Source organism: Centruroides sculpturatus, unplaced genomic scaffold, assembly GCF_000671375.1.
Source record: "Centruroides sculpturatus isolate CEXI.00-Female unplaced genomic scaffold, Cexi_2.0 scaffold328, whole genome shotgun sequence".
NCBI classification, from domain to species: domain Eukaryota; kingdom Metazoa; phylum Arthropoda; class Arachnida; order Scorpiones; family Buthidae; genus Centruroides; species Centruroides sculpturatus.
In genome coordinates this window covers 183255-209058 of record NW_019384678.1, presented here as the reverse complement: position 1 = coordinate 209058, position 25804 = coordinate 183255, and the positions used below count along the sequence as shown (strand labels likewise).

At 33.0% G+C, this 25804-nt stretch overlaps 2 protein-coding genes across 2 annotated transcripts; one reads left to right on the top strand and one right to left on the bottom strand.

Annotated features, from left to right (window-relative positions):
* The first annotated feature begins 21188 nt into the window (after window positions 1-21188).
* LOC111626898 lies at window positions 21189-23512 on the top strand. The gene is made up of 2 exons (XM_023370418.1): window positions 21189-21556; window positions 22083-23512. Exons 1-2 carry the CDS (start codon window positions 21337-21339, stop codon window positions 23375-23377), a joined length of 1515 nt encoding a protein of 504 aa, XP_023226186.1. The 5' UTR covers window positions 21189-21336; the 3' UTR covers window positions 23378-23512.
* Window positions 23407-25536, bottom strand: LOC111626907. The gene is made up of 2 exons (XM_023370434.1): window positions 25142-25536; window positions 23407-24678 (listed from the first exon to the last, which is right to left on the bottom strand). Exons 1-2 carry the CDS (start codon window positions 25472-25474, stop codon window positions 23431-23433), a joined length of 1581 nt encoding a protein of 526 aa, XP_023226202.1. The 5' UTR covers window positions 25475-25536; the 3' UTR covers window positions 23407-23430.
* Between the last annotated feature and the right edge of the window lie 268 nt (window positions 25537-25804).

Below are 25804 nucleotides of genomic sequence, written 5' to 3'. Positions count from 1 at the left end.
AGTATAAAAAGATAAAACAAACGTAGCATATTTTAAAAATAAAGCAAAGAAAAATAGAACAAAAATAATAAATTATACATATTATTATAATATAAACATTTTTACAAAGTTTATATTTAAAATTGTGCCAAACACTTGATTTATGTGCATTATTTGTTGGCTTCAGTATAATGGGTCACATCACTTAGTTAAACAATCTATGCTCCAAATTTTATCATCAGTTTAATTTTGTATGCTTACTGCAGACAGTTATTGATATTGAAGAAAAACTTTAATTAGACATGAATATTAAGAGTTGAAGTTTAAATATAGGTTGAGAGTAAATTTTTTTATGGTGCTTTTAAAACTGGGAAAAAGCATTGACTAATATTTGGGCTAATACAGTATTTGATGTGCTCAAAAACTAAGTTCCAGTCAAGTGCTATTTCAAAGCTGTGTTCTTGCACTGCTTTAGTGCACAGTTAATGTCACAATGCTGCTCTAGCTTTGTGGTGGCATAATGTTAAGTACATATTATATTTACATCTATTTATTGTTTGCATTGAAGTATTTGTTATAAAAACTGTGAAGGAAACATATACCGTGCACATAGAATTCTGGCTCTATACTTGTTGATAAAGAAAGTTATGCCCCAGATAGAGTGAATTTCGCTAAAATTCCTTAGCCTAGAAATACCTACTTTAAGTGTTTATATGAATATAATAGGGGGTGTTAGCTAAAATACATACTCTTTCTTTATTTAACAATATGGTTTGTAGCTACACTATTTATATTTTATTTTTTATGCATTCAGTGTGCTAAAGCACACTAAATGAATAAAAAATAAAATATACATAGGGTTTTTATGCCTTTATGTAGCACATAAAGTGTTTTTATGCAGCACATAAAGTGTTTTTATGCATTTAGTGTACTTTAACATACTAAATGCATAAAAACCCTTTGCGTTTTTTAGTTTTTTAATTTTATTTGTAATTTTCATTATGATCTTGTTCTATATTTGAGCTAATTCAAATTCCATTTAACATTATATTTTATTATTTTATTCTTTGCTTTTCTTGTATTCTAAAGATGGCTGCTTAAACAGCCGAAATGTTCAGTTAATAAATAATTTATATAATAAAGGTTTGAGTGGTTTAATAAAATATAACTTTATTTTAGACTACAATCACATATGTAAATCATTACAGTTGTCCAGTTGCATGCTAGACAATGACACCGGAGTGCCTTAAAATTGCAACTCCAATATCCTATAAAAAGGCTTGCAGAGACTCTGTGTTCAGAATTTTCAGTGTGGCTGTTGTTTGGTAATGTTCAAATGCCAGACATGATAATATGATGCAATCAAAGACCTTATGCACAGTTAATAGAGCTTCATAAATGTCACATAATTGAGCTGAGGGAAGCAGGATGATCATTTGGCCAATTTGTCTGTCATCTGGGTTGTTACAAGCTGACTAAGAAAGTTTTGAGGCAGCTGATATGTGAAGACACACATGACAGGCAGGATCTGGACATCCCAGACAGACCATCTGAAGAGACTATTATATGATTATGAGACAAGTACAAACAACTGCAATACATTTTTGACATCTTTGCAATGCATTTACCATAAGCCTTACTACAGGATTCCTGTATCATTTATAGGCAACTAGTAGAGGAAAATTTGCATGTATAGTAATAAAATCCTGCCTTTAGCATCCTGACATGATAATCTTTGTTTGCATTAGTGTCATGACAGAGAAGCATGGACTGCTATGAACTGGCAGTGTGCTTCCTTCACTAACAAATCCCAGTTTCATTTGGCATTAATGACCAACTACTGTGTAGGATCATTTGGGAGCACCTTTCCCACTTTTACTATTGATCACAATTGCCAGATAGTGACATCTACTGGTAGCCAAGCATAATAAAAAATGTAGCCCAAGTTTGCTGAATTGATACATATTGATAAAAAAAGAATGGATAGATACTTTTTGCTGATAATTTGTAATGCTGAAATTTTTTTGGTAAAAAAGTTATTTTTATAATTCCTTTATTGTATGTAATTAACAAATTTTTAAACAGTGAAAAAACATTTTAGTTTATTTGATGTCTCTAAATATAAAAAAATTTTAATGTGTGTTTTTTTATTTTATTCATTTCAATTTAGTTAATAACACATTCTAAATATTAAAAGTTATGGCCAGATGGCCGAGTGGTCTAGGTGACAGCTCACTGCTATGGGGGACCTGGGTTCGAATCCCAATGAATCAAAAAATCCCCAGGAATTTTTCGGGGAGTGGTCCATTCGGATATGTTAGGTCATGTCTCTCACTACCCAGCTGCCCCATTGTGGGCCTGGCCAAACTCGTAATGGGCTTGCTTAAAGAGGACCTCTTAGTGCTCACAGAGCAGAAAGAGTTAAAATTTTCATTTTCCATCCTTTATGTAAATAAAAACACAAACTTAGTTTTTCCTGCCGAATTTCATTCCATTAATTTTTTTATTCCAAGTAAAAATCCTGCATTTATTTCTTCCAAGTAAAAATCCTGCATTTATTTCTTCCAAACAAGGTTGAGATATTGTTGTATAGTGAATTGCAGATCTATTTATGATTTTAAAAAACCATTTTTGACATTTTTATCATCTAATTGTGAATCTCTGAACAATCAGTGATTATAAAAGATTCCAACCAATTTTAGTAAATCAAAAACTCCTATTACCTATATAAAACATTTTGATGAAAATAAAATCAGGAAGATCTGTGTTGTTTACAAGAGCAAGTATAAAAAATACAAAAGAAAAATTTCAAACATAAAATATTGAGCAGGTCTTAGGATCTTTCCTTATATGTCTTTATGTTCATATTTAAGTTCAGTTCCAATTATAGTACTTCCAAAAAATCACAAGAAGAATCTTACAGTGAAATGATTCATAATGAATGTGAAAAGTAATGTGAACAAAAGCATCCAATCAGGCAAAAATACTAACTGATCAATGACAGGGCATGTATGCCTTTGTTGAGTACAGTTTAAAAATATTCATAGATTACAGTTAACTTGACCATTTGGATCTATAATGGAAATAAAAATGCTACTGACAAAGCTAAACATACAATTACAAAGTTGATATAGCGTTAACAAAAAACTGAAACACTTAGTTGATTAGTGCATTTAAATTTTTTGCTCTAAACCAGGGCTGTGGAGTCGCATAAAAATCTACCAACTCTGACTCCGACTTTGGCTGAAACACCAAAACTCCATGACTCCAACTCCAACTCCACAATCCTGCCAGGGCTGTGGAGTCGCATAAAAATCTATTGACTCCGACTTTTCCTTACCATCCGACTCTAACTCCAGCTAAAACTCCACGACTTTGACTCCGACTCCACAGCCCTGCTCTAAACTTTAAATTCTTTTTAATTAACAGTAAAATTTTATTAATAGCCCAAATTAATAAACCAGGAAAAATGAAGCAAGTAGAGCAAACAAAAAGTAGGAGTAAATTTGGAATCAGCAGAGCCCAAATCATCAACAAATAGCCCAGTTTGGCAACTCTGATGTTGAATGGCACACACTGCCCCATTGCTGGCATGCTGGTCTAGACAGTATAGCTCTTATGACAATTGGTCATCCGTAGTAATAGCTAGTAATAGTACAAGGGATATTGACAGCACAGCAGCATGTTCAGGAAATCCTGCTTGCTCAAGGAAGCTATGTTCCAGAAGGTAGTGTTTCTCCGAACACAGCTAAGGTTTCATGGGAATGTCTTTCACATTGTCACACTTCCTTATTCTGCCCAGTCTGTAGATTTATTGTCCATCAAGCATTTGCAAAATCAGATGAGACTCCAGATTTAGCTGTCTACAAGTGTGTGGGATCTAGAATGGCAATTGCAATATCTGCAAGAAAATCTGTAGCAGGATAGCATATGGTTCCTGTATGTCATAAAGCTTAATTGTTTCATCACATGTATCTAGGCAATAGGAAGTCCTAGAAGGCAGTAGCAGTACTAAAGATTGCTTTTAATTATACTGTTCTTGCACAGGAAATTGTCCCTTTGCTATGATATTGTAATCATTCATTATTATTATCATTATGTTCAGAAATAAAATTTTATTTGATTCCAGTTCCTCCTCCTTGATGCATAACTTTTTAGTGAATGAGTGTATTTTTGGAACCACATTTGGACTACATTGACTGCTTTGTCATTGAGATAAAACCTCTTTTATGTGATGTGTTTCTTCAGAGGTCCAGACAGATAGTCACTAAGTGCAAAATGTAGATTGTGTGGAAGATGGCGTATAACCTTTCAGCAGTACTGCTTAAGCCATTAATATTAGTGTGGGCTAAGCATAACTAACATCATGTCATTGTACATTCTGTAACATTCAAGCAGTGGGGATCACAGTCATAAAACACATCTTGATCAGAATTTATATTTGAAATTCATTAAATATTTTTGTCTTTTTAATTAATTACACACATTTCTAATAGTAGTTATTTTTCAGTTACAAAACTAGAAAATTATAACTTATAAGTTGTTTTTATTTTAAATTATAAATCATAATGAGCTTTAATTAATCTATTTTATGTAAATATTTCAAATTCTATTAAAGTGAACTGAGTACCAATTCAAAATTAATTAAAATGTAAATTTTATTAAAATATTTATATGTATTTATTTTTTAAGCTCTTATTATTAAATTTAAAATTTTCAATTTAGAAGCTGAAAAAAGAAAGAAAGAAATGTTGCATCAAGAGATAGCAAAAGGTAGTAACAAACATTTATATATAATTTATATTGCTTTTTCAATATGTTTATACTTTAATTAAAATTTTAATTAAAAAAAAAGTTGCCAGGACAATAAGTATGAACTTAGAAACTTTACAAAGAAAAAATTCTCAAACAGTTGATGCATTAAAAGTATCCTCAAACTTCATCACTTTCACACACATTAGGAATTAACAGTTTCATGGCGGAATTGGCCATTCTTTAGAGGCTACTCTTATGTCTCAATATGTAAAATGTTATAATCTTCCTTCTGGAGATGATGGTACAGTCAATTAAAAAATATTTTGAGGACACTTAATAAATTGTCTGTGTGAGAATTTTTTTATATATACAATAGTGGCCAAAAGTAGAGCTACCCTTGACATATGTTTTAAAAATGCGACCTCTGTTTTGTTCACCACCTACTACATAATAATAATGTGATAGTTGAAAAGAGCACAAAAAAAAAAAAAGTAGTCAAAATATTCAATTAACTCAAACAGATTATATTTTAAGTCTGATTTAAAAAGAAAATAGTCAAAATACTCAATTAACTCAAACAGATTATATTTTAAGTCTGATTTAAAAAGAAAAAACAAAGTTTTTATATTTTACACTGTGACAAAAGTAGAGCTACCAAAGGAAGTATGCAGATTTGTCCAGTATTTTTAGGACAAAATATTAGTATATTGTGGTGTAACCAGAGCTTCTGATCACTGCATCACATCTATGTTCCATTGAATCAACTAAGTTGTCTGGAAGAATACAATTATCAAATGATATCAAACAAAGAATGGTAGATATGCGTTTGAAGGAAAAAAAGACCTTTACTGAAATTGGTAAAACTTTAATGTGCATAAAACTGTTGTCGCAAAAGTGATGAAGTGTTTTCAAATATATGGGACCATTGTTTCTGCCAAAAAGTCATGTAGACCATGAAAAACAACACCACAGTTGGATTGTTTGATCAGGCATATGAGTGCAGCCAACTCTTGTTTGACTGCATCACATATTAAATGTGAAGTGGGTAATCCAGATGTAAGCTTAAGGACTGTATGAAGACATTTGACTAGTTTTGGATTACATGGGAGACAACCAACAAAGAAACCGTTTGCTCTGAAAAAACAAAAAGTTGAGATTAGAGTTTGCACATGAACACATCACTTGGATCGAACAAAAATGGTCCAAGGTGTTATAGAGTTATGAATATAAATTCAATGTCTTCTCTAGTGATGGTATACGATATGTCAGACAACCAGTGAACATGAGATATGACCCAAAATACATAGTTCCTATAATAAAGCATGGTGGTGGCAGGGGGTGTTTCCCTGCAAAGGGAATTGGTCCAATTCATAAAATTAATGGAATAATGAATCAAACTATTTATCAGGTCATATTGCAGAATAAAATGCTTCCTCATGCACATCGTTCAATGCCAAGGAAATGGATCTTCCAACAGGACAATGACCCAAAACGTACAGGACAGCAAATATGGTAAAGCAATGGTTTTAACAGAAAAGAGTGAATCTTATGACATGGCCAGCCCAAACACCAAACCTCAACCCCATAGAGAATCTTTGGGATAAAGTTGAGTGCCATATATGCCAGTGTACATATTGGAATCTAGATGAATTGTGGTCTACCATTCAAAAAGCCTTTGTATGAGCTTCCAAATCACTGGTTGACTGGAAGTTGATTCAATGGAACGTAGATGCAATGCAGTGATCAGAAGCTCTGGTTAAAATACTGGACAAATCTGCATACTTCCTTTGGTAGCTCTTCTTTTGTCACAGAGTAAAATATAAAAACTTTATTTTTTCATTTGTAAATCAGATTTAAAATAAAATCTTTTTGAGTTAATTCAGTATTTTGACTTTTTTTTTGTGCTCTTTTCAACTATCACAATATTATTATGTAGTAGGTGGTGAACAAAATAGAGGTTGCATTTTTAAAACATTTGTCAAGGGTAGCTCTACTTTTGGCCACTACTGTTTAAAATTTCTAACTTCATAAAATTTTAATGTTTGAAAACATTACTGTATTTTTGCAGAATTACTGGCATACCCCATATAAACGGGAGACCAGCATGTCAGAAACCTCAGGGTTACCAGCATGCTGGTTAAACTGTTACTAAAATATAAAATTAATCAAATCTAACAAAACTAGTTGTTAATTACATGTGTTAAAGAAAATATTCTTCCAAGTGCAATAAAATAATATTGTAATTTGATTGACTTAAAATCAGGAAGAGAGTTTTATATTACAAGGCATTAAAACAATTAACAACTTATTGACATTAGTAATAACAGTAATTAGTCAGTGTGGGCTACACTGACCATCTACCCTGACCTTAAAAATAACACCTTTCTTTCAAATTTTACACCAAGCCAATGTTAATTGGTGTAAGCTGAGATAATTTACAGTGAGTTTTTTTAAATTTAATATGTTTATTTATGTGTTTTTGAATTAAATAACAGTAAAATACACAAAAAAAGCAATTCCACAAGTATTTTACATTGTTAGAAAGAAGACAAAATGAAGAAATTAAACATATAATCATAGTTTTTGATGTAATGCTAACAGATCCACAGTTTTAGAATAAAAAAAACATTCATTTTTATAGGACATAAATTATTTGTTTATTTAATGCGCTCTCTAGAGAGGGATCTATAACCTCACTTAAAAATGCATACTGGCATTCCCCAGGGATAAATTGGCATGTCAATTTTTACCATATGGAAATATCTGATTTCTTTGTCTCTTCTGGATAGACCGGCATGCCAGTCATTCCATGAGAATATGGTATTATTTTAGAAAAATATAATAAAATAATTAACAGATAATAAACAAATAGTTGATCATTATTTGTTGGTGGTTGTTATTGTAGCTATTCATTATTTGATGGTCACTTCATGATAAGTCAGTATTGTCTACAGATATATAAATGTAAATCTCTTTAAAAACTGAATGTATTTAGAATCCAAAACAACAAAACAGCATAAATCCAGTTATTGAATAAATTCAATTTATTGAGAGAACTAACATTTTCAACCTTTCTCAAAAGTCATCTTCAGGTTCTAGAGATGGAGTACAAATCAAATTGAAAATCAAATTTAAAAGTATTTGATACTTCCAATATATAAAATGTGTTAATGAGCAAAAGTTTGTTAGTATGTTTTCTGTGTATGGATGTAATGTCTTGCACTAGCTTTCAAAGATTCAGTAATATATATTATATAATAAATGGATACAGATATCAAATTTTTATCAGATTATCTTTCTTTGTTTCCTTTGTCACTATCTTCCTTTGTTTTGATATTTGGAAATGGCAATTCTTCAAAATGTCTAATTTATATTTTTCTGAATTTTTTGCTATGAATGTATATATAAATGATGATTTAAAAAATTTCTAGGAGTTATATTTTTAATTGTTTAATTTCATGTTTTTGTAGCACAAATATATTGCATTTAAAAGTAATATTTAAAATAAAAATTTAAACTTTGGGTATAGTTATTAGTTAATTCCAAATATCCAAGTGAAAAATAGTATATTAAATTGAATCTAAAAAAAAGATGTGTAAGTTGACAGACTGTATAAATATTTGTAATACAAATTAATTTTAAGAAAGATATTTGAAATCTCTTTTAGTTATCTGCAAATCTTTAAGCTAAAGAAAGTGAATTGAATTGTTGGCCGTGTTTCATAAAAGATGTTCATCTTTCATTTTTTTTTCTTCCATTCATTTTAGTGATTTGATGTTTTTTAGTATAATAACAATTTATATAATTTTTTTGTTGATAATTTTGAATGCAACATTATTTTCAGTAGAATTTTATGGTAATTAAATAGGTAAATGTCTCTTCAATCCGAACAAATTTTCAATAGACTTTCTCACAGCTCTACAGGTTATAAAACTCCTTTATTGTTTTTCTACAGATGCATTTCGGGCAAGTTTAATTTTCCAGCCCCTCTTCAGTGCTAGAAAACAAATTCATATTGAATTGGCACAAAACAACTTTGAGTAGAAAATGCTTACAAGACATAAAAAGACATTTTATAATACCTTAAGATTTCCCACATGTTTCTTCATCCCTTTTACAGTACTTGTACTATCAATTTACAATGTTTTCAAATTTATAATTTTCAATTTTCACTTAAGTGCGTTTTACATCGAAATCCATACCATTGTGCTACACAACTAATTACAGATTATAATTATTAGTAACATTTTAATCACTTATTTATAACAAATTTTTTTCCTTTAAAAAAGTTATTTACAAAAAACACATACATACAGGTTTCCTTAAAAGTCACAACAATAACACAGTAGTATACGTTGTATAAACTTTAAAAAGGTTCAACATACAATAAAATTTTCTTTTACAAGACAATGTATAATCTTAGAAATATAAACTATTGACTTGTTGCGCCCTCTATCGTGTTATACCATTGCTGGTCGATTTGCATGCCATTGGAAATGTTTATTAAATTATTACCATTGTATTTCATTATTTCTATATGTTCTTTGAATTTTTGTTTATATATATTTTTATCACAGTGTAGGATTTTAATATTATTTCTATCTATTTTGCAGTTACTATTTTTGATGTGGTTATACCAAGGTGAATTATCATGTTTTAACCGTATGGCAGCTTCATGTTCTTTTATCCGTAATTCCAAAGTTCGACCCGTTTCACCTATGTATTCTTTAGGATTTTGACAGTTGCAATTAATTTTGTAAACAGTTCCAGTTTTTTTCAATTTATCAGTATTGGTTTTGTATTTTCCTAATTTATTTGAGATTTTATTTGAAATTTTATTGGTCAAAGATGGGGCCAAAATTATATTGTCTTTTTTAAGGCATTTAGAGCTATTATTATAAATATCAGCTATGTAAGGGAAGGGTTTGTAATTTTTATCTTTCTTATTTTTTGTTATAAATCTATTATTGTAGTATTGTGTATGCCAGTTTTTTAAAAGGATTTTTGGATAACTATTAAGAATAAATTTATCATCTAATTCGTTTAATTCAGTTTTGCGTTTCTTTTTACTGGTAGTTCTAGTATATATCTTTTTTAATTCCATTATATATGTATTCTTTTTTATACTTTCTGGGATATATGAATAATAACTGATTGTTTTGTTTACATTGGATGGTTTTTTATAAGTTTCAAATGAATGTTTTTCTTTTTCTTTTGTTATAGTTATGTCCAAAAAATGAATTTTATTGTGTTTTTCTAATTCAATGTCAAATTTTATATCCTGGTTTATGCTATTTATTGTATTTAAAATTATTTTGTCATTTGTTTTTTATTATTAAAAATTAATAAGTAATCATCCACATATCTCATTACAGTTTTTACCCCAGGAATGTTCATGATTTTATTGTCAATATCTTTCATTACTAATTCTGCAAGTTTTGGCCCCATTTTTGACCCCATTAGCATGGGGTCAAAAATGGGGCCAATAACCATAAAATTACCATCTTTGACCCCATGCTAATGATGGTAATAAAAGATGGTAATTTTATGGTAATTTTTGGAATCAATTTTGTTTCTTCTGCACAGTATCTGTAGTTGTTTCAGTATAATTATCAGTTGTTGAAAACTCAAAAACTTTATCTTTTGAATTTGTAGTTTATTATGTAGAGTTTTTTTAAGATTTCTATATTATTATTATGTTGGGTTTAGTGGGTTATACTCGGTTGACACCGATGGCTGTATACTATTCCGGACCAGAGTCAAGGCATAGCATCCAGAACAAAACTAAAATTAAATAAGTGTGTCAGTGTCTGTATTCAGGAATTTCCTAACAATGTGGCATGTATTTAATATAGTGGCCTTCTGTAATGTGATGTATGTATTTCTATTCAATTGTAATGTTCCCAGGCTTTTGTGTAGTGTGTGTGGTATGACACCTGTAGAGAAGAGAACAACAGGAACAATAAGCACCCTTTGCATCCTCCACAGATGCCTTATTTCCTGGGCGAGTTCTGTGTACTTACTGATTTTTTCAATGCATGTATTTTATACATTGTGAGTGTTTGGAATGGATATATCTGTAATGTATGTGATTTTATTGTGTTTGTCTATGAGTGTGATGTCTGGTCTGTTGAGGTAAATTGTTTAATTTGTGATTATGGCTCTGTCGTAGTACATTTTGTGTGTGTTGTTTTCCAATACTGTCTGTGGAATGTATTTGTAGTATGGTTCGTGGATGTCTGCCAAATTGTGTTTCTTTGCAAGCTTTTGCTGTATTATATTTGCTACTTGATTATGTCTGTGTAAATAATCTGTCTGTGCCAAGAACTTGCAACCAGAAGTGATATGTTGTATAGTTTCTGGCATGATGTGACATTTTCTGCATGTCTCATTTGGGTGTTATATCTTTTCATATGTGTTTTCTGTGGTTTTTAGTATGTATGAGTTGATGCTGTATGGCAATCATGAATCCTTTCGTCTCCCCAAAGAGGCATCCCCAAGCTAACCATCTGTTCAACGTAGTTTTGTCAACAAACTCCTGGGCCAGGTTATAGGGATGTCTGCTGTGGAGTGTTTTTTGAACCATGTAAAGATGGCCATGTCTGCCATCTTCACGTGGAAGGGTTAATCTTTCTATGGCGGATTTAGGATGATGATGTTTATGCTTAGTAAATGTTGTTCTTGTTTTCCTTTGGAGTTGTTCGAGATCTGTGCGAGTCCAATGTATAACTCCAAAAGAATAAGTGAATACTGGGACAACATATGTGTTTATTGCTTTAACTGTATGTTTTGCATTTAACTCTATTCTGAGAATAGCATTTAACCTACTTTGGTATTCTTTAATTAATCTATGCTTTATTTGTGTATGTTCTGTTAGTTTGACCTGTTGGAGTCCTAAATACTTGTAGAACTCGCCCTCTTCCATGGATTCAATAATGTCTCCATTTTCAAGTGCAAAATCTTCTATCTTCAGGATTCCTTTTTCTATGTGAAGTGTTTTGTTTTTATCTAGGCCAAATTCCATTTGTATGTCCTTAGTGTATGAATGTGTGATTTGTAGGAGTTGATGAAGTTGTTTTTGTATGGATGCATAAAGTTTTATGTCATTCATGTACATGAGATGTGACAGCATAAACTGTTGTTTTTTTATGTCTGATATTGTAGCCATAATGCGTGTTGTTTAACATGTTGGATAATGGGTTCAGGGCTAGGCAGAACCAGAGATGACTCAAGGAATCTCCTTGAAAAATTCCACACCTAATGAACATTTGGTTTGTTTGTATGGAAGTGTTATGAGTCCTGAGATGTAGTGTTGTTCTCCAGAGCTGCATAATGTTTTGGAAGAATGCAATGAGTGATGGATATATTTTGTACATGTGTAGAGTATGTAGCAGCCAACTGTGTGGTATACTGTCGAATGCTTTTCTGTAGTCTATATATGCCATGTGTACATTTCTGTGTTGCTTGTGTGCTTGCCGTAGAATGACTGAATCTATGAGTAACTGTTCTTTGCATCCCCTGTGATTTCTACGGCAACCTTTTTGTTGTTCTGTAAGAATGTCGTGTTCTTCAACATGTTTGTATATTTTGTTTGTGATACAGGATGTCAATAATTTGTATAGTGTTGGAAGACATGTAATTGGTCTGTATTGTGTGGGAGTCTGTGGTTTTGTTGTTTTTAGGTTTCATGTAGGTGATGCCCTGAGTAAGAAATTTTGGCATGTCTTGTGGATTGATGATGATGTGTGTTAGATGTTTAGCTAGTTCCTGGTGCAGTGATATAAACTTTTTGTACCAGAAATTGTGAATGTTGTCTACACCAGGTGTCTTCCAGTTGTGTGTTCTGTTAACAGCGTAGCGAATGTCGTGTACATTTATTTCAGCACAGGGCATAGTTGGTATGTTGTGCAAGTTTCTGTTTTCCTCCTCGATGCAGTCTGCATCAGCATTGTGTGTAACAGCATTGGACCAAAGAGAAGACCAATAAGTTGTGAGTTCTTCTTTTTTTGGTGTGCCACTGTGCTGTGTATCAGTGTTTGTTTTGGTACTGATTTGTCTGTAGAAAAGTTTTTCATTGTTTGTGAATAATTTATTTTGTAGTTCTCATAATGTACATGTTTTGTATAGTTTGAGTCTACATGCTTTGGCTGCGAGTTTTTGTTTTATTGTATCGATGTATTCTGTAATGTGTGTGTTGTGATGTTCATGTTTTGTGTGTGTTTTGATTTTCTTGAAAATCTTTTTGAGTTGTTTGTTTAATTTGGGTGTTATGTTGTTTTTAGTGTATTGAGTCAGCCTGCCTAATTGTTGTCTAATGTCATTTATTTGTGTTTCTATTCTTCTCTGCCAGGCAAGCTTGTGATAGGGTTGTGTTTTGTGTCTGTCTGTCTGTGAGTGTATTTTCAGTCCATGGTGTGTTACTACTGTGACTGCACCGGCATAAACTAATGTATGAATGTCTGAGAGTGTAGAAATTGAATGAATGTAGTTTGGTAGTAAGTGAGTGTTTACATAATTTAGTGTTTTCCCTACTACCTTTGACGTGTTGATTTTCAGTATTCGTGGTCTTTGTGTGGGATCTGTGCCTGTATATTTAGTGAGTGTTTCCTGAAATATAAGTGAGAGCGTATTAACTAATTCTATGTCTATGTTATCAGTGATCAATGAGGAAGTGCTGGTAGTATCATTAGTTGTAGTTGTTGTATGTGTGCTATTATTAATGCTTATTGCTGGATAATCCTGACAGGTTAAGTGATCTTCATTAATAATGTTAAATGTTTCTGTCTGTTGATGTATTTGATCAGCAATCTGTTGTTTGATAAGTTCAAGTGTTGTTTGTGGGATAAGGTTATTGTGTATAATTGTTCTCTTTTGATCAACAACCCTTTGTTCAGTGACAGTGAGATGAGGATATTGTTGTGTGAATCTATGGTGTAGTTGTTGTCTGTATGCTGTCATGTTTGTTTCGAGTTTTTTGATTGTGTAGTAAGTACGGATGATAAACTCGTTCATTTCTGATGTCCATTTCATCTGTTGGCGTGGTTTTCCAGCCTTTGTGGTCTGTGGATGCATTGCCACAAAAACACCAAGGCTAGGTTGATTCCTCACATCTGTTGAGGGCATTGCAGTAGCCATGCTTGGGCCNCCACAGTTTTAGAATAAAAAAAAACATTCATTTTTATAGGACATAAATTATTTGTTTATTTAATGCGCTCTCTAGAGAGGGATCTATAACCTCACTTAAAAATGCATACTGGCATTCCCCAGGGATAAATTGGCATGTCAATTTTTACCATATGGAAATATCTGATTTCTTTGTCTCTTCTGGATAGACCGGCATGCCAGTCATTCCATGAGAATATGGTATTATTTTAGAAAAATATAATAAAATAATTAACAGATAATAAACAAATAGTTGATCATTATTTGTTGGTGGTTGTTATTGTAGCTATTCATTATTTGATGGTCACTTCATGATAAGTCAGTATTGTCTACAGATATATAAATGTAAGTCTCTTTAAAAACTGAATGTATTTAGAATCCAAAACAACAAAACAGCATAAATCCAGTTATTGAATAAATTCAATTTATTGAGAGAACTAACATTTTCAACCTTTCTCAAAAGTCATCTTCAGGTTCTAGAGATGGAGTACAAATCAAATTGAAAATCAAATTTAAAAGTATTTGATACTTCCAATATATAAAATGTGTTAATGAGCAAAAGTTTGTTAGTATGTTTTCTGTGTATGGATGTAATGTCTTGCACTAGCTTTCAAAGATTCAGTAATATATATTATATAATAAATGGATACAGATATCAAATTTTTATCAGATTATCTTTCTTTGTTTCCTTTGTCACTATCTTCCTTTGTTTTGATATTTGGAAATGGCAATTTTTTTAATTCTAAAGAATTTTGAGGTTATAGTACATAAACAGAAAGACATTAAAGTAACTAATTTGATATAAGAATTGCTTTTTGTATTAATGATATTTAATATGGTATAACAGCAAAAGTTCCTAAGCATAATGATGATACTGTCAAAATTAATCTTGGTAATGGAGAAGTTATTCAACAAGACTTTTTTCCTTGTAAAATATTTTTTAAACTTTTACTGCTTTTTTATCAAGAAATGAATCATTAGAGATAGGAATATGTCAGATTGGTGTTATTGATGGAGTAGAATATTTGATTAAAAAAATATGTGGTGACAAACAAAAATTTTAGAGCCTTAACTAGAATATTATAAAAGTAATGTTAGTTATGATAAGAATTAGATGGCAATTTCAAAATATGTGATCATTTAATTGTATGTAAATTTACTGCTTAAGATACATAATAGTGAAGATTAAGCTATAGGAGACCCTATTTGTCTTTTGAGCATTATAGAAGATTGTATATTGTTATTCAAGGAATAGAAAATATTGTAATCTTAAATGAGAAGAAATTAATTAAATCTTGGCCATATTTAAAAATATGGCTATTTTTAAATGTGTGAAGGATTTATTAAGATTAGTTTTGAGTGTGAAAGGTACATCTAAATTTAAGGTTTATTTTATTTCTCAAGAATGGTAAAGCATATAAACATGAAACATATATCATTTTTTGCCTAGTCTCCATGCAACATCAAATACTTTTCACACGGATATCATCTTGATTGGATGGCTGCTGAAAATATGCCTACTGAAAAAAAGGCAGATGCTATTTCTTGCATGAGATGAAAATCTTCATTCACAAAGGACATTTTTCAGATTTGGAGATAGCAAAAATTATTTTGAGTAGGCAGCATGATGAACCACTTCAGTCTCATTCCTCTTGAAAAAGTACTGCACTAATTGAGAATGATGGGCTGGTATTCTGAAAAAAGCAGAACTTTTTGACTTTTTTTGGATATTTCTGATGCATCACAATAGTGGTGGAATTCAGCCAGTTTACACTAGTTCAGCAGAACTGCTTTGTAAAATATTTGTAAAATATTTTACAAAGCTTTGTAAAATTTTAATCACCTTTAATCACATGGAGTGAGAACTAGGTTCACACAAGATCAAAGTCTGAAGTGCACTAACAGAGTCAGTGTAAATCACATAGCAACAATGACCTTTTCTATTTATATACTTTAAGGCTAGGTAAATAGCCTGCATCTCTGCAGTAAAGATGGAAGAATTCAGTGCTATTTGTTCTGCCATGATTTCATCCTGGCAAACAAAGGCTGAGCCAATGTAATTATCTGATTTAGATCCATCAGTGTATGTAGGAATTAAATTCCTGTCATCAGTGTATATAGGAATTAATTTCCTGTTAAATTTCTGCAAAAATCTGTCTATACACATAATCTGGAGCGGATTTCTTAGGAAACTGCTTTAAGCTAAGTTCTACTTCTATCACAGGAGTTGACCATGGTGATACACTATCAACCTCGGCCTGTGAAATGTTGCTTGTGTCCAGGTCAGTCGTGCTGCTTACATTACTGGGACACTACTTGAGCGAGCTGCAAATAATCTTTTCAGCTGAGTATCTGATACTGTAGAATAAACAGAAGGTTTGATATGAGATTTCAGTTTAAGGTAGTATAGAAGAGAGATAACTGTTCTCTCCTGAGAGATAGTGGAGGCTCATAAATGTCTGCATACAGGCTTTGAACAGGAGAAGTTCGAAAAGCACCAGTGCACAAATGCAATGCTTGATGGTGGATTGGATCCAGCATCCAAAGAGTAGATTTTTGTGCTGAGCCATACACAATGCATCCATAATCCAGCTTGGAGTGGACAAGGGCCCTATAAATCCTGAACATAGAACATTTGTCTGCTATCCAGGATGAGCAGCATAGTACCTTTTAAAGGTTTAGAGATTTTAAACATCTACTCTTCAAAGTGCACAAGTGTGGCAAGAATGTCAGTTTTTGGTTGAACAAAACATCAAAAAACTTAGCCTCATTGACCATTGGAATGTAAACCCCATTTAGGTGAATTTCAGGATCCAGGTGCAAACCACGCCTTCGGCAGAAGTGGATGCACAAGGTCTTCCCTCGTTAAACATAAAGCTATTGATCTTGGACCAATCGTATATGGAATTTAGAGAGGTTTGTAGTTGTCTTTCAATAAAATTCATGTTACTAGACCGGCAAAAGATCTGAAAGTCATCCACATACAGAGTGTGTTTCACACTTGGAGCAAGATAGTTAGTAATGCTGTTAATTTTTTATTAAAAACAGAGTCACACTTAAAATAGAACCTTGAGAGACACCTTGTTCTTGTGTAAAAGGCTTGTCTAGATAAAGTTGTGCCCATCCTAACTTGAAATCTTCAATTCTGAAGGAAGATTTTTATAAAAATTGGCAAATTACCCTTCAATCCGAATTGATGCAGATCACAGAGTATTCCGAATTGCCAACAGCGGTTGTATGCCTTTTCTATATCAAACAACACAGACACTAAGTGCTGTTGTCAAACAAACGCTTCACATATAGATGTTTCAAGGTTTACTAAATTATCGGTGGTACTTCTGTTCCTATGAAATTCCCTCTGATGTGGTGAAAAGCAATTCTTTTCCTCTAAGAGAAACATCAAACATCTGTTTACCATTCTCTCGAAGAGTTTACAGAGACAACTTGTCAGCGAGATTGGTCTGTAATTAGAGGGATTCTTGAGATCTTTTGAGACCTGGCTTGCAAATGGGAATAATAATCGATAGCCTCCAAGAGTCAGGAAAAGTATGTCCTATCCATATTCTGTTAAACAGATTCAGAAGATTACTAAGGGAATTGTTTGACAGATTTTTAATCATGCTGTAGTGGATTTTATCCGAGTCTACAGCAGTATTCCCTGAGCGAGAGATCGCTGTATATAGTTCTATGATGGTGAATGGCACATTATATTCCTCATTAGATGGGGATTGAAAGTTTAAATGTTGTTTTTCACTTTGGGCTTTATAAGCCTGAAAATTCCTTGTATACATTATATCACTGGATGAAGAGAAAAATGTTTCGCCTAACAAATCATCATATGTCACTAGTTATTGTGCCATTATTTTCCAGCATGGACAAAGACTGAGAAGCATATTTCCCATTAATTTTATGGATTTTATCCCAGACAGCTTTTGAGCTGATAGAAGATTTTATACTAGAAACATATTTCCTCCAAGAATCCCATTGGTTTTGCCTCCTTATTTTTCTGGCATTTGCCTTTGCTTTTTGAAATGCAATCAAATTGTTAGCAGTGGGGTAACTTCTGAAAATCTCCATTTTTTTTTTTTTTTTTTTTTTTTTTTTGTTGTTGTTTGTAGGCTGCCTCGCAATTCTGGTTCCATCATGGTTTTGGATGTTTTGGATAACTTCCATTTTCCCCATTGTTTTTTCAGCTGCCTGAATGATACTGGAAGAGACAGCTTCAATATCAAAGAGTCTGCACCATTGATATCAGCAGTATTTCCTCAGAGATGTTAGTTATAGAGGAGAATGCAGACCAATCAGCTGTTTCCAGTTTCCAGCGTGGTGGACAGGCTGTTTCACAGCTTTCTCTGCCTCTGTATTTTAGAAATATTGGGGAGAGTGGATTAGATCCAACTTCCATGTAAATGCTGAAAACAGGTTTGGAGTTGCTAATGATTGCCTATAAGTCTCTCAATGGCTCTGTCTCAACGATTGATGTTGGGACTGCCTCACATTAAATTGTGACCGTTGAAATTACAGAGTAAAAGGTATGGAATTGGCAGCTGTTCAGCCAAGGTATCTAATTCATCCTTGTTGATTCTGACATCTGGTGGCAAGTATATAGAACAAACTGTGACAGTTACTCCAATAGAAATTCTGGCTGCCATAGCTTGCAAATCAGTTGTTATTTATACCAGTAAGAACGGGATACGATTTGAAACCAGTATAGCCACACCGCCAGTGGCATGGTTGTAGCTATTATCATCCTTGCAGTAAAGTTCAAGTCCTTTTAAAGAAATTCTTTCTCCAGGTTTTAGATGGGTTTCCTGGAGTGCCACACAGAGAGATGGGATAGATGATGTCATGTGTTTAATGTCAGAGAAGTTGTTGCGGAAACCACGACAGTTCCATTGAATTATTTTATAATCCATTATGTGTTTGAGGCAGCATTCTTAGTGAAAGTATCCCTCTTTAATCTGACAGGGGTTTTTTTTGGAGATGACGTTGGCTTTGTAACCTTCATATTAGACTCTTTGTCACAGATATCAGAAAACTCACTCATAGATTGAGCTTATGCTTTTTTTTGGAACTTTAGAGAGGGCTGGTTTCACTCTTTGTTTGTTAAGTGGGTTCTTAGTAGCGTTTTTAGAACCACATTTTTGGTTATTACCCCTGATTTAGTTACAGAGGTTTTGATCTCTGTATTCTCTATTTCTTCAGTTTGTGTAGATGGGATCAGTAAACATTTTGCATGGCGAGTGAGAGATTCTTTTGGAGAAACAGAAATATCTGTTTGAACTCCACGTGTCTTTGTGGATTTCAAAACAGCAGCAAATGTCTTGTTTCAGTGATGTACTTGAAGTGACCATGCAATGAGTCTCTGAGTAAGATAAATTGCTGACTGTTTTTACTCGTTGGATCTCTTTCTCTCTCTGCCATGTAGGGCATTTCCGAGAGTAGGCAGGGTGAGCATCTTTGCAGTTCAAACAGCATGGGGTACTTTTACATTCAGTACTCTTGTGACCTTCAGTTCCACACTGCGCATACACTCTTCCCTCGGCAGGATGCTTGTGAATGTCTAAACAGCTGGTATTTGAAGCAGCACAGCAGATTTGGAACGTACGGACGAACTGAACAGTGCAAGTATCCTGCTGTAATGGCAGATGGCAATGTCAGCTTGTTGAATGTCAGAATTAGGTGTTTGGTTGGTATTAGCTTGCCATCTCAACAAATGGAAATACGTCAGAAAGCAGTGACATCTTGATCTGAAAGATCAACGATCGTTGATATTACACCACAAGATGAGTTTAAACTTCCATGTGGTGTGACAATGACTTCCATGTCTTCCAGGGTCTTTGTTGCTAACAGTTTTGCTGATTGTTGTTGAGGAGAAGCTGTTTCTACCAGTAGGTCCCGACCTCAATTTTTGTATTTTTTTCAAATGCCCAATGGTCGATTCAAATAGTTTTTGAATCAGGAAAGGGAAGCTTTAGACAAGGGTTTTTCTCCAGTTGTGTGCACTACTAAGTACGCTGGCGTACTGGAAATTTTTTGATTTGTTTTGTTGGTGCACCAGGATGTTTTGAATTTTTTGAATCCACGATTAAAAAATTACTATTCAGCTCCCAGTGACCCTACCCACTATGGGGCCCAACAAGGGGATGCCATCACATGGAGTACTTTCATAGACTGTCACACCAGGGTTTCCCAGGAGCTATACCTTCAGAATGCTGTTGAGAAGAGCACATCTTGACTGACATGACAAAACTGTCAAGCAGGGTCATGTCTGCCCAGTCTGCATCAATTGGTTGTGTGAGGGTCAGAGATTTCATTAAAAATATGACACTTCTATGTTGCAGCGTTATTGACAGCAATTTGTTAAATTTCAGACGTGCTCACTAGTACTTTCAACAGTTTACAACCGTCGTCTTCAGGCGAAATCGAATACCTTTGTTTTCGAATTGACAGCTTTTAACGGACTTTCCAAATTACGTAATGCGCGTGAATGGAATATAGAACAAATTAATAAAATTGAATAAATAAATATTTTTTTTAAAGAAACCTGCTGTAATAACTTGAATTCCCCAAAACATATAAATATTGATTGATGGTGCCGTGCATAGTAATGGAATAAAATTAGAACACAAAATTATAACTTGGATTGTTTAAATAAAGTTATCCATAGCTGTGGTATTTCCAATGTCGGCTCATTACACGGCAAAGCAGCGGATATATAAAGATTTTCCCATATGAATATTTGCCTACGATCATTGCAATGCTTAAGTAATTTAACATGGTTCCAAAGTGGAAGATAATCTTGTTCTAGCACCTTTTTCGCTAATTCTGTAGCTGGTCTATTATTTCTTATGTCTTCTTGATTTTCGAGGATGCGGGACCCCGTATCATTCTGGTGGTAGCTCCAATATAGATAATTTTCTCCCCTGATACTGTATGTTTTAATAGAATTTTGTAAACCCCCGATTTTTCATTCAACGTGAGAACTACGAAGAACATTGTGCAACGATAGAGACATTCTCACGTTGAATGAAAAATTGGGGGTTTACAAAATTCTATTAAAACATACAGTATCAGGGGAGAAAATTATCTATATTGGAGCTACCACCAGAATGATACGGTTCCGCATCCTCGAACATCAAGAAGACATTAGAAATAATAGACCAGCTACAGAATTAGCGAAAAAGGTGCTAGAATAAGATTATCTTCCACTTTGGAACCATGTTAAATTACTTAAGCATTGCAATGATCGTAGGCAAATATTCATAAGGGAAAATCTTTATAGAGAGGTTTCATGTCGGCATCACAAGTGACGTCATGAGCATGCGCAATTGTCCAGCGCCATCTTTGTGACTCTTTGTGACTTGTTTACGTTTTGTGTGTGTCCACGTGCGCTTTAACTGGAGTTCTTGTATTGTTTTTTTCGTCGCGAATATCACTATGGTTATTTGTTGTGTAATTGGGTGTAATGCTAGTTCACTCAAGAACAAAGGAACCTCATTTTTTAAAATTCCCGGCATTATTTCTCATCAAGGATCCCAAACTGAAGAGCTTTCACGACGAAGACAATCTGCATGGCTCTCGAGAATTAACCGGAAAAATTTCAATACGGATAAAGTGAATATCAATACAAGAGTTTGTCAGAAACATTTCATTAAAGGTAAGCAATAAATCAACTTACCATTTATCAATAAATTAAATAAACTTATACATGAGTATCATAGTGTCTGCTTGTAATAAATATACAGTAGAGTTAATATTAAAATGTTAAACAAAGATAATCACTTAGCAGATGAAGAATTAGAAGTGTATTTTAAACCAATTTCCTTCCAATCTAATTTACATAAATAAATGTGTATTTTTTAAGATATAAACCAATAATTTCCATTTTTCATTTACAAATAGTTAAGTTAGTTTATTTTGGTGAGCAACATTAACATTTGTTTAAGATGCTACTTTTTACATTGCATTTTTATATTAGTAACAAATAATTATTACATAGTACATGTAATGTTCAACTTGTTCCTGACAAATTCTTATTATTTATATATAACATACCATAATGATAAGTTATTTTAATATTATGTGAAATTACTAACATTAAACACAGTATATTAATAATAATAAAAATAATTTAATATTAAATTGTCATAATATATTATTTAAAAATTATTTTCATTCCAAAGGAAAACCTTCCTCATTGTATGATGAGTCATCACCAGACTGGGTGCCAACATTATACATGGGGTATGAGAGTGACCACAACTTAACTGCAAATCAGGAGCGTTATGAAAGAGCACGTAATCGCAAGATACAACGAGTGGCCTTAGAAGCTGAAACTCCTAAGGCAGCTGAAGCTTGCACCCAACCTCCTACTGTTAAAGATGCAGAGATCTCAACAACTGCAGAAATGCAAGAAGCAGAGCCTTTAAAATCTAATGCATGGGTACAAACTACATCTTTAGTTGAAACTGTCACTTGTCAGACTGAATTTAAAGCTAAAGATATAGAAAGCTTGCAATTTGAGTGTGCAAACTTGAAAACTGAAGTATTATTATTAAAAAAAACATATGTTCTTAATGAAGAGTTTTTTGAAGGTGATGACAACAAGGTTCATTTTTTTAGTGGACTGAGCAATTTTAAATTGCTATCATTGATACTGAACCTTTGTCGTAAACAGATTGATCATCCAAATTCCAGAAAATTAACTCCTTTTCAAGAGATGATAGTATGTTTGATGAGACTTCGCTTAAATTTAAGTCTGGAAGATTTGGCTTACAGATTTAATATTTCAAAAGCAACAATATGCCGAATCTTTGACAAGTGGCTGCACATTTTATACATCAGGTTAAGCAGATTGATTGTTTGGCCTGAGAGAGATGTGCTGCAAAAAACTATGCCCAAAGAATTTAAAAAAACTATTGGCAATAAGATTGCAGTAATAATAGACTGTTTTGAGCTTTTTATTGAACGGCCTTCGTCATTAGATGCTCGCTATTTGACATGGTCCCAGTATAAGCACCATAACACAGTAAAGTTTTTAATAGGTGTTACTCCTCAAGGATCTGTGTCTTTTATATCAGAACCTTGGGGAGGAAGGGTTAGTGACAAACACCTAACCGAACATTCTGGGTTGCTTAAATATTTACTGCCTGGAGATTTAGTGCTAGCAGACAGAGGTTTTAACATTACAGATAGTATTGGAATTACTGGAGCACAGCTAGCAGTTCCTGCATTTACCAGAGGTAAACAACAACTCTCTGCATTGGAAGTAGCAGAAAGCAGAAAGATGTCTCATTTGAGAATCCATGTGGAGCGAGTAATCGGTCGCATTAAAAATAATTTTAAAATTCTAGAGTCAACATTGCCAATTGAGCATGTGACACTAAAGGGACATGACAGTGTCACATCAATAGAAAAGATTGTACATGTTAGTTGTGCTTTAATAAATTTATGTAATAGTGTTGTGCCATTTGAATAAAATCAAGTTTACACTGTGTAATGTTTTAATAAATCTTTATTTACAATTTCAGTCTATTGTTTTGAATACCAACGTGCTGTCAGTTCTGGTAATATACATAATTTGAAAAAATTTCTTGCTTTTTCAATGATGCTATTCCACAATGTAAAGTCTCTATAAATCCGCTCAATGTGCAAACTTTTTTCTGTCCAAACTACAAAGTCACAATATTCAACATTACATACAAATATTTGTGTTCGCATTTGGTAGTAGTAATTGCTGTGTTTGTTAATTGTATAAATACCATTCTCCTTAACTAAATAATTGGGTGTATTTTCATCAATATTTTGTTGTCGCTGACACCAAGGATATTTCATTTCAACCACTCCTTGGCCACAACAGTTGTAGTCTTCAAGACCATCAGGTGAGGCACCAATGAATGGATGAGATGGTAACACATGAAACCCTGTTTCTTTAACAATGAAATTACAATGAAGTTTAGCTTGTTTTTCTTCATATTTTGATCGTGCATGGTTTTCGTGATCACATCCCCATTTTACCGAGGGACTTTTGAATCTATGTTCAAATGGGTAGCAAATTTTTTTAATCAGTGACTTTGCTGGATTAATTAAATTTGTGTGGCATGCTGCTTTCATATTAGATGCAGTTATGCGTCCAGCTCGATACTGATACCAAACTTTCTGTTTGTATTGCTTTGTTGTCAAGTCACTTATGTTTTTTATCTGGTCTTCTGTAAGTTGCAACTCTTGAAACAGTTTGCAACAGTATTCTTCCAGCTCAGGCCAGTCCAGGTTAGCAAGAGATGGATTAAAAAGATTTCCAAACATCAAAGGAAAAGGTATATCCTCACTTGCAACAAAGCAATCAGAAAATCTAGGTGTAACAGCCAAAATGCAAGCTTGTGGATTACATTTTGTTACATCTGACAAAAATGAATCCAGCTCACTGTCAGTCATAGGTGTTACCTTCATGTTTTTCTTTTTGATTGCACTTTGGTTAGCATTTACATCAGTCATGCGGTTATACTTTGCAACTGATGAACTGAAATCTATTTCCTTTAATGGACGAGGAGCAAGAACTCTTGAATGTGGAGGCAACCACTCATTTACTCTGTCAGTGGATGTTTTTGACTCTCGGATTCTAACACCCACTTCTAAGGCAAACAGTACAGCACCAACATGTGAACATGCTGAAGAGCAATCTGCCATACAATTGCAGTGAGCTGTTATGACTTCTCCAGAATATTTGCCAAGAATCCACACTTTTAAAGGTGGAATTCTTAAGCTTTGAGAATGACTAACCTGAAAAAATAGACATTATGTTAAAAAAATAAACATTGTCAAGAATTTAAGAAAATTGTGTCAAGTTTTACTAATATGCTAGCATTAGAACATTTATATTAACATTTAATTTTAACATTAATAATATTTACATTAATAAACACTAAGTTATATTTTAAAACATAGAAGAGTTTATTGATTTGCTTATATTAATTTAGTTAGGTATAGTGCATTTATAAATGTACTACTAATGTAATTTCAGGCTTTAGCTAGTGCAAACTTATAAACATTACATGTTAAAACTAAAAGCAAGTAGGCTTATTATATGGTAATTTCAACTAGAAAATACAGGTACTGAACAATTTGAATTTAAAAAAATTGCCACAGCTGTTTTTAATTAATAAGACTTTTTTACTTTCAGACAAAAATTCTTAGTTAAGAAATACGTAAAAACACGAGTTTAAACAAACAAAAGAAAACATACCTTTCCAAGCAATATTACTTCGCTGTTATTCATTACTTTCACCTTTATATCAGGAGAAACCCAGCCACTTGTTAAATAGTTATGGGCCTCTAAAGATTTGTATGCTTTCATTTGTGACAGGGTGTAGAAATTTGTTGTCAAAACCAAATAGTTTATGATGTCACCAAATTCTACTTTCGGCCACAACTCTTGATCTACAACGAAGTCTGATAAACTGGCTTCGTATGGATCGCCTTGACATAACGAAATTTTCTCTTCGTATATAGCTGCATCTCGTCCTGTTAGACTACTAGAATAGCCCGCAAGAAAAGAATCTTTTTTAGCTTTATCCATGATGATAAAACTGCAGTATTTTTGTACGTTTAAATTAAACAAATGCGTCGAACAACAGACCAAGTGCAAGCTAAGCATGCGAAAGCTACCACAAAAATGGCGAAGGGGCGGAGCAAACGTGTGTTTCATCACGTGACATGCGACCTTGAAACCTCTCTATATATCCGCTGCTTTGCCGTGTAATGCGTTGCCATTGGAAATATCACAGCTATGGATAACTTTATTTAAACAATCCAAGTTATAAATTTGTGTTCTAATTTTATTCCATTACTATGCACGGCACCATCAATCAATATTTATATGTTTTGGGGAATTCAAGTTATTACAGCA